General features: G+C 33.9%; 1 protein-coding gene across 1 annotated transcript; it reads left to right on the top strand.

Moving 5' to 3' along the window:
• Positions 1-6,656: 6,656 nt before the first annotated feature.
• Positions 6,657-16,571, top strand: LOC122277228 (subtilisin-like protease SBT2.2). Its single transcript, XM_043087155.1, has 10 exons — positions 6,657-7,328; positions 7,963-8,122; positions 8,377-8,774; positions 9,845-9,940; positions 11,112-11,184; positions 11,602-11,884; positions 13,382-13,707; positions 13,864-14,134; positions 14,285-14,566; positions 15,909-16,571. The coding sequence occupies exons 1-10, from the start codon at positions 7,111-7,113 to the stop codon at positions 16,334-16,336; spliced, it is 2,535 nt and encodes an 844-aa protein (XP_042943089.1). The 5' UTR covers positions 6,657-7,110; the 3' UTR covers positions 16,337-16,571.
• Positions 16,572-17,480: the final 909 nt, after the last annotated feature.

Consider the following 17,480-nt stretch of genomic DNA (forward strand, 5'->3'; position numbering starts at 1 on the left):
TACGTACCAACTCCCAGCACCTCCACTCTAGCTCCATTCCCCATATTGATATAAAACTCCTAATTGAAATTTGATGATATTCCTCAAATTCGACTATATTTCTTGCTATGTACTTAGTTGCTCTTGAATCAACAGTCCACATAAAATAGGAGTGAGCAACCATCACATGGCTTGTTATATAAACATACACAGAATAGTTAGATTGTTCATTATTGGGCTTAGTGCAATCATGAGCGAAGTGGCATTTCTTTTTACAATTGAAGCAATCTAGTTTAGACTTGTTCTTCTCACAATAGCCTCTCTTATTGCGCGTAGAAGGTCCTAGCTCTTTTTACATATTTCCAGTGGTTACTCCAGTCTTGATATTCTTGGTCTTGGGCTTAAATGCTTTGCAGAAGCCAGTTTCAGCCATATAGGATGTATGTTTGGGTTTACCAGCATCTAGGCGTTTGCCTCAAGTTTTAAGTGACATAACATATCATCAAAGGTTTTAATGTTCTTATTGTTTGTAAAATTTTGTCTCATTGTTTACCAAGAGTTGGGTTGAAAACATATCATCCCTTGGACTTGTTGCTCATCAGTCAGATTATTTTTGCCCACTTTTACTTCCTAAGTATCTCCTATGTTACAATGTCTATTTATTAACTTTCAACTTAATTTTTGTTATAATTTAAATTGTATAGCAAATTAAGGCTTTGTTTAATTACACAAATGAGATGAGATAATATGAGATGAGAAATATGTGAATAGTAATTAAATAGTTTATAAATAATAGTGAAATGATTTGAGTTAATTAGATGTTTTATGGGGTTTTGAGAAAAAAGAGAGAAAAAGTTGAATAAAAATATTATAAAGTTAAAATATTGTTTTAATAATGTTTTTTAATTTAATTTTTATTTTTGATTTAAAAAAGTTGAATTATTTTTTGTGTTTTGTTTGGAAGACTGGAAAAGTTATAATGATTAGATAATAATTAGATGAAAAATGTGAAAATATGAAATTGAAAAGTATTTATATTTGAATTGTGTTTAGATGTTGATATGAGATGAGATGGTCTATGAAATCAAACGGGGCCTAAAACCTAATTTAATTTCAACAATACTCCACTATTTATCATTTCTAAAAAAATATTTGTGGGCCAAAACAAGTGTGTGTGTATATATATATATAGCCTAACACACACACCTTAAGAAATTTGTTGCATCAATGTAAGTTAAAAGGAAAAATAATTAAGACATGTTACAAAATAAAAAAATTCACTTGGCTACCTAATCATATCTTATGCGACAATGAATTATTAACTTTTAACTTAATTTTTGCACAAATATAAATTGTATAGGAGATAAAATCTAATTTAATTTCTACCACACTCCCACTATTTATTACTTTCCCAAAACACTTGTAGTCCAAAATAAATAAATAACCAAACGAACTTTGTGATAAAATGATTCATAAATCACATGTTATCAATTCAAAAAATATTAACATGTGATTTCATATAAAAAAGAATTAATCTCATGTAATAATATGGAGTACATAGATAAAACAATCTCTTATGTGAAAAAATAATTGTAAAAAAAAAAAAAATTATTAGAATTTGTTATGGCACAATTAATAAGAGGTAAAATAAAAATGCTCCACTTATAGCAAAGGAAGGTAGTAACTGTGTGGTGCGCCCACCTCATGCTTGCCTCTAGGTTCTGGGTTCAAAACTTGTCTATGAAGTTATCTCCTTCACTCGATTTTGGTTATTGGTCATATGTAATTGAAACAAATAATAATAATAATAATAATAATAATAAAATCACTGCGACATGAAACACAACCTACCGCCACCGCTTCTTCATTTCTTCACGAGTAGCTTGACATTGCCTATTTGGTGTGACACTTTTAGGTGCTCGTGGCATCGCTACCATGGTATAGGCTACACCGGTGCTTGTTGCACCAAGGTATATGCAACACAATGTGCTCACATCGCACTGGCCAGTGGTGCAAGAACAACCTCCATCAGTTTTTTTATTTATTTTTATTTTTTTATTTTTTATTTTGTGTTATAAACAATACATACACACAGGGGTAGGACAACATAACTATGATAGTTCTTCTCATGACAAACATTTATCCATGATCAAAATGTCAAACATAAAAATATGGTCATATGTTATATAGCTCAACAAATAAAGGCTCAAATACATTAGAAAAATACGAGCATTCAACATATAACTAGAGGCACAAATATATTCAGAGATGATACATGGCAAGCTTATCTCAAAATAAATATAATCAGATAAAAAAAACCAATTCATGCTTATATTAAGAGCAAAGCAGAGGCATGCTTGTTAATTAAAAATAAAAGGCAACTTACGCCAGAACAGAGACTTGAGTTTCACTAGAAACAACATTAAGATGGTTGCTTTGATACCAATGTTAACAAAAATAGATCAGCACGAGGTAGGATTACCTCAAGCTTAATCTTTGTTGTTATTCCATGCACGAGTGAATCTTGTGTACAAGTCTCCAATCGACCCGAGTTTGTCTTCACCCGATAGTTGAGTGTGCTATATTGATAAACTAAAGATACATTGAAACCACCCATAATCTAGATGTCTTTTTCAAGAGAGTGTTGTTTTGGAGATCTCAAGCTTTTTACCCTAGCTAGTACAAAGCACCATAAGAGAGTCACTTTGAAATCCCTTAAACAAATGGATATATATATATATATATTTTTGGCAACATATGGCAGGTCACTAGTTCCTTAATCCGAGACGTAATGCCTAGCCATAATCCCAAGCATTATACACCTAGGAGCTGATATGCGCGCCCTTCCCATTTCTTACACATTGTTAGAACACCAAGCATGTTCTTCGGAAGCTATGCAGTTGAGAGAAAAAAGTGTCATTTCCAGTAGCTCTAAGTTTGCTAAACCATCAAGTACTAGCTAGAGAATTTCCTTTAAAATAAAAATAAAGGGATGATGCAATAACCAAAATGTTTGATAATACAATAATTAAAAGCCTTATTCTTACAATCATGCCGATTTCTCCTCCTCCTCTTGATTGATTTGGCCGTACTTACTACTTACATACAATCATTTTGTGAACTTCTTACGTAGTGATTGGCTAAAATAATTATTTTATATTAAAAAAATATGAAACAGTCAATCACATCAGTAGAGTGCGTAAAAAATACGTAAAAGTGACTACATAAAGAGTTTTTGTTTAGATAAAAAAAAAAAAAAATCCCAACAAAGTTAAATGTTATTCCTTACCGCCACTCTTGATTTATTCTTGTTCTTGTTTTTCGTTTCTCCTCCTTCTCCTCGTCCTTTGACCCTTTCTTCTTCTTATTCTTCTTCAATCTCTTCTTACTCTTCGAAATTTGTGATTTGGGGAACATTTTATCGACTTCAAACTATAGAGATCATGGTGGGTTGTACTGGAATTTTGATTAATTTTGAAATTGTAATTAGGTTCAGTTTTTGAGTTTATTTCAATATATGGTTTCCATTCTAGCTTCGTTTATGATTTTGATTTAAGAGGAAATATGTTAAAAGCAAAATGGGCAAAATCTCCTTTATGGGCTGATTTTCCTTTTCTTAAAAGCAAAAAGTAATGGGTTGTTGGGGTCGATTTTGCCATATGTACATGCTTCCCATTCAATGGTTCCAAATACTTGGCAAGAAAAGCAAGGCAAGATATGCAAGTCCTTTGAATTGTTTTGCTGTTTTGTTCATTCTTCTTGTTGGGTTATTATTATGGGTTTATTTTTAGGTATATGTTTTTTCTTCTCCTCTATAACTTAGGCTCTGTTTGGTTGTAAAACTGAACTGAGATCCTTTAATTTTAAGCTAAAACTAACATCCAAATATCAAATTTTCAAATTACTAAACTTATCTTAATTCAAAACCTATTTACACGTGAGACTTATAATATTTTTTAACTCAACATATGTTTATACGTATGACTCACAATTTTTTTCAACTTCCTATAAATACCTCTAAACTCATATTAAAATTTTACTACGTACAAGTCAAATTGTGTACTGATTTGCGTACCAATACTGCTGCTTTTATATTCAAAATTTATATTGACACAATTTTCATTAAAGTCTGAGTTTTTAACCAATTGCATTGAATGGGTGCGCGTATTGGTACACATAATCATTTATAATTAAATTTTTTCTTTATATTAATATCTTCTGCGGCTCTTTGCTCAAACTGTGACTTATTGTGGAGATCCGAGATTCAAATTCGCAATCCCACTGCTTAAAGAAATGGTAAATACTTCCATTTTAGCCTCAACTTATATAAATTTTCCAATCCACAACACTCTGAACGAAAAAGCATTTACGTCAGCATGAGAGTAGAATTAAAAGATCTTCTTCCAGTTAGTACCAACACTCAGAAGGACAAAGAGAAGACCATGTTATTTTATTCTCTTGTATTTGGAGTTTCACATGGAGAAAAAGGAAAGGCATCGATTGAGATCAGAGGTAAAGTGATGGTAATGATTGTAGAATCGGCTTCTTTTTAGACTGAGGGCACTAAAGCTATTCTCAACGACTAAATATATACAAATGCCTCCCCACAGTGAATGATGATGGCATTATAGCCTGCTCCTACCACTATGACAAACAGAATATGGGAAAGGCTCAAGCGAGTCCTATTTTTAGGCACGTTTGGATACTTTACTGTTCTATCTCATCATTATAGTTTTATCAAATTTATATATAAAATATAATAAATAATTTAATTTTTTTAAATTTTAAAATAATAATAATATTAAAAAATAATATTTTATTCAGATTTTAATTTTTATCTAAAATAATTTTATCTCATCTCACTATCTAAATCCCACTTTAATGAAACGAACCCGTTATAATAATGTAAGTTTCGTGTATTTTCTAAATTTAGAATTTATATAAAAAATGATTTTTTTAATAATGTGTTCCATTTTATTTTATGGAAGTGTGCATAATTTGCATATCTTAAAATTGTATCTAATATTTTTTTTATTTAAATTAGACTATTGAGTGAATTTTTCTTAAAAATAAATAAATACACATAAAACATTAATAAGTGGGACAGAAGTTGCTCACTCATATGTATATACAACATCATGTGAACCCACTAGTTTTTCAACCAATTTTAAGACTCATAAGATGAGAATTGGGAAGGAAGATTTTATTTTTTAGATTTTTCTGTCACGAATATGTTTTATAACTTGAAAAGAGAGATATAATGAATGGATTTAATAATATTAAATGTGGTTTGCAGTCTGCGTCAACTTAAACATAATGCAAATATTATGTCTATTTTAAATGAAAAAAAGATATAAATATATTTATTGAAAATATAAAATTATGACAAAAATAAAAAATAAAAAATAAAAAAATGGGCCTTTGAGATCTCGTGTGCGGCCATTCAGATATATGTTTTTGTCCTTTTAAAATTGAGAAATGATAATTGTATTTGTGGAGTGTATAAGTATCATGAAATATTTTTTTAAAAAATAAATAAATATAAAATTTATATAAAAAATTAATTTATTAATAATAGTCTTCAATCTTTTTTAAAATAATTGCACGATATTTATACAATTTACAACGGCATGTATCATGAGCAAACGCCTTGTAATATTTTTGTAAAAAAATAATATTAGATATAGTTATAGATATGATTATAGAGTGCGCTTACATATTTTATGACTGTAAATATCAATTTACTAAAAAAATATATAAAAATTGTAACTTCATTAATATTTATTTTTTTAATTATAAAATAAAATAAAATAAAATATCTGAATAATAATTTTGAGGGGACAAAAAACATGAGCTAATTATCATTCCCCTTTAGTTCTCTTTCACCGTTTGTGCACTTCCACGTGCATAGAACGCCGAACGAGCCTCACTCTTTCTCTCTCTCTCTACAGTGTCACGGGCCACCGTCAAAAAAATTGGAACGTTGGAACAATAGACCCAGGACACACACACCCACCCACCCACAACAACCGAAAGGCCAAACCCAAAATCAAATCGTAGAGGTTGACCCCATCAACCCACCAAAATTCTCTGGGAAACTATCTATTATTTTCCAAGGATGTTTTTTAGAATATATTAAATTCTCTGGGAAATTTCATTATCACTTAAAAAAAGTGGTTGCATAAAAAAACTTGCTTTGAATTTTTTGTTTAGGTCTTACTAAAATTACAATTATTATAAAATATTAGTATAAAAAATAATATTAATATAAAAAAATTAATATAGCATGTCTAACATTGTCATCAGTTTAAATATTATCTGAGACTTATTTTATGTGTCTATTATTATTAAAAAAATTAATTATTAAAAATAGTTTATGTGACGTATTATACGGTTTAATCCTTTTTTTATACAGTGCTGATGTAATATTATTTATTAATTATTATTTAAAAAAATTATTTTAATGGCTGATGAATAATAACACAAAAACACATTATATTGAAGAATTGGATGAGATGGAAATATACAAAAATTACTTAATGGAGATATCTGAATTTTGTATTATAGAATGGAAAAAATAAATAATATACACTAAAAGACACAAATAGCATAAAACCAAAAATAAAACGTTCATTTTTCTCGTCGCATCCCTTTTCCCTTCGCATCCCTCTTCCCTTCGTGTAAACAAAACGTTCATATTCACACCGACCGAGAAAGTTTTTTTTGCAGATGCTCTCCACCGATACACTACGCCTTATATTAAAGACCCATCTAGTCTACTCTGCTTTTACTCTCTCTCTCCCATCTCAAAAGTAAGCGGAAGAACTTCTTTTCAACCAAAAAGAGTTCTGCTTTCTCTGCAACTCAACTTCTGGTATGTGGAAGCTTAGTGGGGGTGTTTCGCACTTTCTATGAGCAATGTTTGCATTTTAGTAAAGCGTCTCTGGATAGTGGGTTTTCTTCACTCTACTAGACTTCTGACTGGAAGAGAGGGACTGTTCTGGGGAATGGAAAATATGGGGTACCTGAAGGTTCTTGCTTGTTCGGTTTGAGGAGGGAGGGGGGCGGCAGTGAGTTTGCTTTTTTTTTTTTTTGGGAATTTAATTTCCATTTCACTAGGGTTATTCTGTCATGGAGAGTATTTATTGGGCGCATTTAGTTGTGGTGCTTTGCTTGGGGACGTTTGTGAGCTGTTTGTGTCAGAATGATTCAGATGCAAATTTCTCAGCTGTGTATATTGTTACTTTGAGACAAGCTTCTGCTGCCCATTACTATGGTGAGTTGACAAGGGGGGACGGAGCTAGTCTCAAATACAGTTCTTCTGGAAGATTGAATATTCACAAACCGAGGTACTCATTTCTTTGTTATTATTAGTTTTTTATTTAGACTTGTTGCTTGTGGTGTAATTATACTTCATATTCTGCAGTTGGGGGTAAAGTTACCACATTCTTCAGGAATCTCAATCCATTGTTTTTGCGTAATTCTTGCTCCTTGAAATGGTTGCCAAAAAGTTACCGTTTGAAGCTCAGTGTTTTGTATTGGGTTGTTGGATGCTCGGTTCTTGTATTTTTATTCCATAGAAGTTTGGAATTTAGTGCAATCATTTGGTTGTATTTTACTGGTTTACATGCTAAAATTTCAGAGGTGTCTGATGGGGTCCTCTCACCCCTGTCGTTTCGCTTAATGGGGTTTATTTGGGAAATGTCTTTTCTGAACTTGTTCCATATATTGCTGTCTTCTTCTTCATCTCCTTTTCTTCACCCTCCCTTCTCCCGCCAAAGTAGTGCTGGGATTACAATGCTAAAGCTATTAGCTTGTTTAGTTGTCTGCCCATTATTAATCTAACATGGATGATTATTTTCGTACAACAGGCTAGCTTTACTTCTCCTTTCTTTATCTTTTCACCCTCTGGCCTTTTTGAACCATTCTGCAAAATAGGAGCCTGGACTTTACCAATGATGCTTTTAATTGTATTCTTTCCAGATTTGGAAATATTTCAAGAACGGATCGGAGGTATAATTCCTATATTGCTCGAGTTCATGATACATTATTGAGGCGGGTGTTAAGGGGGGAGCAATATCTCAAGCTTTACAGCTACCGCTACTTGATTAATGGTTTCGCTGTACTTGTTACCCCAGGGCAGGTATGAGATAAGTCAAATTTCTCCATCATTGTGATGCCTGTCATAATACTCTAATTTTAAAATAAGTTTGAGGAGCGATACGGTTACTTAGTCATTTGCTTTTGCTAGAAATGATTGTGTATATTTCACGTTGGGTGTTTTGTGAATGGATACTTTGAGATGTCATATGTGTGTAGAAACCTCTGTATTTTGTGCCATGCTATCTATTCATACTTGGGAAAAGACTGTTGATATGAAATTGGTGAATCTTGAAGGCAGAGAAGCTCTCAAGGAGGAGAGAAGTGGCGAATGTGATTTTGGATTTCTCTGTCAGAACTGCAACCACTCATACTCCACAGTTCTTGGGCCTACCGCGTGGGGCATGGACTGAAGTAGGTGGTTTTGAATCTGCCGGAGAAGGAATCGTGATAGGCTTTGTTGATACTGGCATTGATCCAACACACCCCAGTTTTGCTGATAACATTTCTGAACATCCATATCCAGTTCCATCTCATTTTTCTGGCATCTGTGAGGTTACTCGGGACTTTCCCTCTGGTTCATGCAATAGGAAGCTTATTGGGGCCCGCCATTTTGCAGCATCTGCTATAACCAGAGGAATTTTCAATGCAACTCAGGATTATGCGTCACCATTTGATGGTGATGGCCATGGCACGTGAGTGTTTCTCTTATTTCCTAGTTGATGGTTTGCATAGACATGCTGGTTTTTACTTTTGCACCTCTGGCAATTAGCATCAAGGTGAACTTCTAATACTTTTTTTTTTTTTTTCCATGTGTTATTTATGCTGGGAGTTCATCTGCTTTATGCAATCCAAGCCAGCATGAATAACACATGGATTGTGTATCAAATACACATAGTTCATATGCTGGAGTTGAAATTGGCATCCAGATTAGGCACCCATCTTAGAGATGTTCAAGTGCAGCCAAATGAACTGTTATTGCAATTTATCAGGGATATATATAGATATAATGTAGGCATTAGTTTGTGTGGTTAAGGGGATCGGGTGGAATGGAGTATGTTTTAGGCTCAATTTTTTTTTGTTTCTTTTATTGAGTCTTAGGCATTAGTGTAAGGTTCACTCCTTTTTATTTTTTAATTTTTTTTAATTTTTTATTGAGTCTTAGGTTCAAATCTTCCAAAAACAAAAGAAGGAAAAAATTATTGCAGCCATTCAGATACAATACCTTAAGGGCAGGTTAACTTCCCTCTTGATAAAATAAAGAAAGTTAGCAGAAAAAAAGGTTCTATTAGCTGTAATTATCATTCTATTACTTTATTTTGGCTCCACCTAGTCTTTTATGGGGTTTGGTCATGTCAATTATAATTACATACAAACCATACACCTCTCTATTATTTAATTTCTGTATGACATGTACAAGTTTGTTTTTGCTGGCATCCTCCCTAAGAGACACTGGATTGGCATGGGCCACAGCATATGTCAGACGAGTATTCTCTTGTTCTTGCTTTATTCTAGTTTTCCTGGTTTCAGTGTATTTGACTACTATTAGCCATAATAAGGAGTATATGTCTGTCTGTGTAATCTTTATACGGCTTCTTTTGCTTCCAAAAACCTCATGGAAAAGGAGTATGTTAATATTATATGATGATGACATCATCATTACTATTTCATCAGCATTGCAACAGTCTGTATGTTTCTTTTTATATCACAGAAGTCTATTAAAATCTCCAAAAAGGTCACTGATGAGTCTAGTCTTGATATACAGGCACACAGCTTCTGTTGCTGCAGGAAACCATGGGATTCCAGTGGTAGTTGCTGAGCATCACTTCGGAAATGCGAGTGGGATGGCTCCTCATTCACAGTAATTAGTCCATATCTGAGTATTGGTTTGTTATTGTTGATGGTTGTAGTCATCTTTAATATGTACCTTTAGCAGTACACATATCTTGTGTAGATATGAGATACACCACATTCTGCAATTGGCTGTTAATAGAAGATGCACTAATTGCAGCTCCACATTCGCTGCATTTTCGCCATTCCATCCTAATTTGAGACCCTACCACGATCAACCTGAAGTACCACAGAATACGTAAAATATACTCCTGTTACCCATTTATTTGTGTTTTCAGTACTTAACAAAGTCTGGGAAAAAAAGAAGTTATGCTACTCTTTCTTCACTCTTTTTCTTTCCTTTTTTTTTTTTTTGGTTTTTTTTTTTTTTGGGGGGGGGGGGGGGGGGGGGGAGGCAATGGTGATGAGCTCTAGAATTTACAGTAGCTTTTACTTCTCATAAATTTTTCAACTTGATGAAGGTAAAACTTGTTTCTATGCTTTGGGTATAAGCCCGAGAAAGACTTGAATGGTGGGCTAGTTGGCACCTTTTGTGGATGTGGTTCAAAACGTTGAAATTCTGTCAAATTTACTTTTCTGATATGCTGCTGAATATTTGAAAATCAGAATCCTTTCAAAGATAAGTAATTAAGAACACCAATGAATTTTTTTGTCTTACTTAATGCGTGTTTTGGTAGAATTTAGATTTCTATACTTTCTCTGTGGCCATCCTAACTGTTCTAATTTGGCTTCTCATTATTTTTCTTCCTAGGCCTGCAAAAATATTTTGCATATCATTTTCCATTTTCTAGCTCTATTTTATTTTCTATACAACCTATGTCATATTCTGTTTTAAATTTAATTCATAATGACGACATTGGTCACGGCTGTCCAGTTGGTTAGGCCTTCAGTTCATTTTCCATTGACGAAGTGGCTATAGTGATCAAGACATTTAGTGGTTCAAATTCATCAATTTCAATGGTCTAGCTTCTATTTCCTCTCATTCTGTGCAGGTCGCATCATCCTCAAAAGATTCACTCTTGAAATGCTTCAGTAAAGTTCCTCAACCAAAAACCCTAACTAATTGAACCAAAAAAGGAAAAAGAAAAAATGTTTCTTTACTGATTTCTGTAGGTGTGTCTATATCATTTTTGTTTATATATTTATTTGTTTGTGTATTAACCAGATGTCAATCTTTTCAGCATTGCTGTTTACAAGGCATTGTACAAGAGTTTTGGAGGCTTTGCTGCAGATGTAGTTGCTGCTATAGACCAGGTAGATATTATTGGTCTTTCACTGCTAATAGTCTTCTTCTGTCATTCATGATGTACCCTGCTAGGAGGTTTTGAACCTGGCATGGTAACATATGACATTCTCGACAATAAGCTTTGTTGCTAGTTCTCTTTGTCCCGATTTAGTGGTAAATCAATGCTAATTTGGAGAGATTTTTGGATTCTTTTGTATTTTTCCCTTGATATAGGCACTGTTGGTTGCATATCTTTTATCTGTAACCATTTGCATTTCTGTATCATGTTCTTTCAGTCCATAAGATCTCCACCGAAATACTTTTCAGAAAGTGGGTGTCAATGAATCTATTCATCTTTCGTAGAATAGTTTTAAGCCCTTCTATTCAACATTCATCCATAAGCGAATATCTATCTGTGCCACTAAACTAGAAAATGTGCATTTCAGGCAGCTCTGGATGGGGTTGACATAATAAGCTTATCGATCACGCCTAATCGACGTCCTCCTGGTGTTGCAACATTTTTTAATCCCATAGACATGGCCTTGTTATCTGCCGTAAAGGCTGGTATTTTTGTTGTGCAAGCTGCTGGCAATACTGGACCATCACCTAAGAGCATGTCTTCCTTCAGTCCTTGGATCTTTACTGTTGGTGCTGCATCTCATGATAGAGGCTACAGTAACTCTATAATCCTTGGCAATAATGTAACCATTCCTGGAGTTGGGCTTGCACGTAAGTTTGTTTTTCAAGTATCAAGCTCATCTCTTCATCCCTTTTCATTCCCTTTATAGGCCAAGTTACTCAGAATTAGAAATCAATGAACACCTCTTTCATTCCCTCTATAAATGATCATGTAACAATACATTCTTTCTTTATCCATTCTAATAATTTAACTTTGTTGGGAAAAGGAATTCATAGTGACACGACACCAGCTATAATTTACAGTTATTCAAGGTCCTCCATATTCTAGTCAATCACCATTGGGAATATAATGAGGGTGTGTCATGTACCATCAATTGTTCATCTTTTCAAAATATTAGAAAGGATAGAAAATATATCTGTTCAGAATGTTTCAGTTATTTCAAAAGGAAAATGATTTGTGCAAGCCCCAGGCATGCAAGCTCTGTGCATGCCTTTAAAAAAAGTGGGACCCAATAAAAAAATCTGTTTTTTTATTTTTTTATGATCTCCCTTTTTACAAAGGGCTTGTGCACCCTGACTTGTATTTAGCATTACTTATCACAGTGAGGATTAGGAATAGATGCCTTCTGCTTCCCTTACACCTGTATTTCAGTTTCCACCTTCTATCCTCTCACATAGCTAGCTCTGTATTATGAGTTAAGGTGCAAGATGGGAACTTTATTAGTTTATTTCATGGTGTAGGGATGCCAAATATGAGATTCTTTTATGTATTTGAGTATTAATCTAAACTTCTATTCCACCTGAATACACATCAATTTGAAGGGGAGGGCTGCAACCTAGGCGGCAACCCTGTTATTGTTGAAAATCAAGTATCCACTTGGATACTACTCCAGAGGAAGACAGGGTTTGAAAACTGTGATATGAATAGTTTGAAAAAACACTATATGTCCAATCCTATTATTATTCTTTCTTGACTTCAGAATAATCAGAGTTCAGTACTTATCAGGATAAAATAAAAAAGAATGGTTAGAGTTCCCTTATATGTGCTTAAATACTATACTTCTTTGCTTTTGCTACTTGCATTTGTTTTATTCATGTATAATTCATTTTTTGTGTTTAAATAATTATGAAGCTGTTGCCCAAGTTTTTACTAGATAGAGAAATTTGAGCACTAAGTCCTCTTGCAATTGTGGGCCTTGGAATCACCCAGGCATCTTTCAGTGGAGTATGTGGTTAAGATGCACATGCTCAGAGGAAAAAAAAAAAAAGATTAGGAGATGTGCATGAGAATTCTAAACCTGTTTGTCCAATTTGACGATGGTTGATGGATGGTATTTGAACAGTATGTGGTCCATAACCTGTATATATTACCATCTCAAACAGACTATTGACGGTCCAACCTGCTCTCATATCTGTTTTTATTGACACATTGCTTTCAGCACTAGGTTACATCAATATTTATCTGATCTTTGCATAATGGACATTATGGCTAATGTCTTATGCATGCATTTGCAACTTTGATGTATATACACGAATGCACCCAAAAATTAATTGAAAGATAAGCTGATTTATTTCTTGTTTGTTCAGCTGGAACTGATACTGCGTACAAACTGATATCTGCAATTCATGCTTTAAACAATGAGAGTTCGGTTTCCAGTGATATGTACGTGAGTGAATGCCAAGGCTCAAGTAACTTCAATCAAGATCTTGTCCAAGGGAACCTTTTGATCTGTAGCTATTCAATACGATTTGTGCTTGGGCTCTCAACTATCAATCAGGCCTTACAAACTGCCAAAAACCTCAGTGCAGTTGGTGTTGTGTTCTACATGGATCCTTTTGTAATTGGTTTTCAGCTTAATCCAGTTCCACTGAACATGCCTGGCATCATAATTCCATCACCAGATGATTCCAAGGTGTGTGGCCTGTGTCTATTGTGTGTGGTTTTGTGTTCTGTTTCATCATTTTCAAAACTTATGACTTTAGATGGAACCTGAGTGATTAATTTGGTTGTATGTAGCAATCTCTGTCTCTCTCTCTCCGGTGCTAACTTTTTATGAGCTATCTAACAGATTTTACTCCGATATTACAATTCTTCTTTGGAGAGAGATGGGCTTACAAAGAAAATTATTAGATACGGGGCAGTTGCATGCATTGTTGGTGGATTAAAAGCAAACTACAGTAATTCTGCGCCAAAGGTAATGTATTATTCAGCCAGAGGACCAGATCCAGAAGACAATTTTCTTATGGAAGCTGACATAATGAAACCCAACTTGGTAGCTCCTGGGAATTTCATATGGGCTGCTTGGAGTTCTCTTGGCACTGACTCAGTTGAATTCCAAGGTATAAATATGCATGCCATGACATGGCAATTGCGATTCGTAAGGAAAATGATTTTCATAAACAAAAATTTTGTTCCCTCTAAATTTCAAGGTTTAAATATAATTTGAAACTCACATTACAAATTAACTAATAACCTTTATTCACAATTAGGTGAAAGCTTTGCAATGATGTCTGGTACGAGCATGGCTGCTCCTCATGTTGCTGGGCTGGCAGCACTAATTAAGCAAAAGTTCCCTAGTTTCAGTCCTTCAGCAATTGCATCTGCTCTTTCCACCACTGCTTCTCTATGCGACAAGACTGGTCAACCAATAATGGCTCAGCGTGCCTATGCCAACCCAGATCTGAACCAGTCTCCAGCAACACCATTTGACATGGGTAGTGGTTTTGTGAATGCAACTGCAGCACTGGATCCGGGTTTGATTTTTTACTCCAGTAAGTCTACTTACATATATACATCTTGTGTGCTTGGATTATGCCTTTTGCGTTTTTTTAATAAAATGTTCAATTACTGATGTGGTTGGGATATTGTGAAGGTTGATTTTTCCTTGGATTTAAATTTGGTACAAGCTTTTAGTTTTTATTATCATTTCATTTTGGATTTCACTTGGAAAAATTTAGTCCATATAAATATGATAAATAGACATATAGGTTCCTTTTTATTAAAAAAAAAATGAGTTTCATGTATTATATGTTAAGGAAATTCTGTAAGTGTTTCGTGGACCATCTGTAGCTGTGAATTACAATGGTTGTTTAGATGGCCCATAAATTGCTGTTATGCCAAAAATGCAAGTGAGCATCTGAATGGTACTTTAAATTGAATCAAATTTCTACTTATTGTTGCACTTTGTATCTGTCACACACAAAAAGCCTAAGTCTGTTTCGGCCAACTTTATTGTGTTTCCTGGAAAAATTGGCATCTTTGTCCGGCATCAAACGAGATTTAAGGCAGTTGAAAATGCTAGATTTAAAGCTTATGATGAGCTTTATATGGACTTGCTAAAATACGGAAAAACTAGAGACTAGTATTCAATGAGGATAGAGGAGTTTAAGTAAAAGAAGCAATTAAAGAAAGATGGAGCATCTATGTTGATTGACTTTCTGAGGCAGAAGTCAAGAATCAATCAAGAATTGGCTGCACCTAGTTATTTTCTCATGTGAAATAAGTTTATAGCAAATATTATCTCGCATTATAATTTTCTGTCCATGGGAGGGTTCCTCTCATGGAATGTTAAATGCAGTCATGAGCTTTATTTTAATCTCTAAATTGACGTAATTAACCTCTAGGGGTTAGTTCAGAAGTGGTAAGAACTTTGGTCTTGGTGGTATCCTTCCTCTGGATTTAAGGTTGGAACCCTTGGGTGCAAACAATTTCTAGGGGCCATGTCCCATTGGTATGCAAACAATTTCTAGGGGCCATGTCCCATTGGTATGAAGCCGATGATTTTCCTGTTTTGTGTGATGGGTACGCATTACACAGGTCCAGGACCAGGTAAAAGACATTAAAGACTTGTTGCATTTGCTCGATTACCAGAATTTCTCATCATCAAAAATGTATGTTAACATCGTTTAGTTGCCATATTGCATATAGAATAATCAGATAATGATAAGGTATAAAACAATTGCATCTCTATTCTATCTGTCCCCATCCCCCCCCCCCCCCCCCCCCCCACAAAAAAAAAAAAAAAAATTTTGAATATCAATCGAAATTCTTGAATAGTGCTTTTCCATGCCAATTAATGCATCTGATTCAAAGTCTTTGTGCCTTTTATTGTAGGTTATGATGACTATATGCAGTTCCTTTGCGGCATTAATGGATCTGCTCCTGTGGTTTTGAATTACACTGGTCAAAACTGTTGGGTTTATAATTCTACCATCAATGGAGCTGACCTGAACTTGCCCTCCATCATGATATCAAAACTGAACCAGTCTACAACAGTACAGAGATCAGTGATCAACATTGCTGGAAATGAGACTTACAATGTTGGTTGGAGTCCTCCTTTTGGGGTATCTGTTGAAGTGGTTCCAACGCGCTTCACTATTGCAAGTGGGGAGAGACAGATCATAAGTGTATACCTCAATGCAACTATGAACAGTTCTGTTGCCAGCTTTGGGAGAATCGGACTCTTTGGAAATCAAGGTCATAGTGTCAACATTCCTCTATCAGTCGGCGTTCTAATCTCATCAAACATTACTAATGGCTGATGATGTTATGTAGTGTTTTCTTGTTTGTTTGTTTTGTTTTCCTTTTCTTTTCTTGTGTTTCATAATTCTCATTTCTTCTCTCTTTTTTTTTTTTTTTTTTTTTCCCTTTTATTTGGTATTGCCTGATCTATTAACCATTTTTTTATTCATTACCATGTAAATGTTCATGAAGCATCTTTTGCTAACATAGATACAATGGTTGAATGATAACCAGAGTCATCTCTCTCTCTCTCTCTCTCTCTCTCTCTCTCAATTTGAACTTTAAAGCAAACCATGGAGACGATTTTAACATTGAGCAGTGTGCTAAATGTATCTACAATTTTACGTACAATATTATAAGTACTGAATGATAGTTTTATTTTATCAGTATTTTTTTTTTAATTTGAATTTCAAATTTTAAAATTTTCACAATTTTCATTAGCTGACACATCAGTATGTATTCATATACAAGTAAAATTGTAAATATAAATAGTATTTTCCTTTAACATTAACCCTTTTGATTACAAAGAAACATTACGTTTTATATATACTTTGTTTATTTAAGAAACTCAAGGCTTTCTAATAAGCTCAAGTTAACTGTAAACTAATCACTTCAAGCATGTTAAAGTTCATCTTGCTTTGGTTGTGCATATCCCCATTTATGTAGTGGTTGCTAATAGCAAAATATATATAAAAAAAGTAGTCATTTTAATTAATAAATAAATAAAAAATAAGTACTGCAGTTTTCTCCATGTGACTTAAAACAATTTCACAGCTTAGTTCCTCAATACCGGACATTACTTCTTATAATAATATTATTGCAAGATTAAGGCTGTAAATGAGCAGATTGGAAAGCACGTCAGAGAGTTATAAATCAACTAGTTTCATGCATGTTGGGGCTGATCATCAGTACATGATCTCTAAATATTACATGGTCTTTCAAGCTCTACCGAATAGCAAGGTAAAGCAAGCTTGGCTGCTCTCATGAATATCTCCTCAACTTTTCCAGGAACTTAATTATGTTGGCCACCTCAGAACAAATGATCATCTGATCGATAACTACTTAACAGTGAAAGAAAAGGAAACTCGTGTATTACAAATAGGGCTGAGCAAAAATCCGAAAATCTGACTCCGACTCCGATGATCCGACTCCGACTCCGACTCC

Source organism: Carya illinoinensis, chromosome 9 (assembly GCF_018687715.1).
Source record: "Carya illinoinensis cultivar Pawnee chromosome 9, C.illinoinensisPawnee_v1, whole genome shotgun sequence".
Classification (NCBI taxonomy): Eukaryota; Viridiplantae; Streptophyta; class Magnoliopsida; order Fagales; family Juglandaceae; genus Carya; species Carya illinoinensis.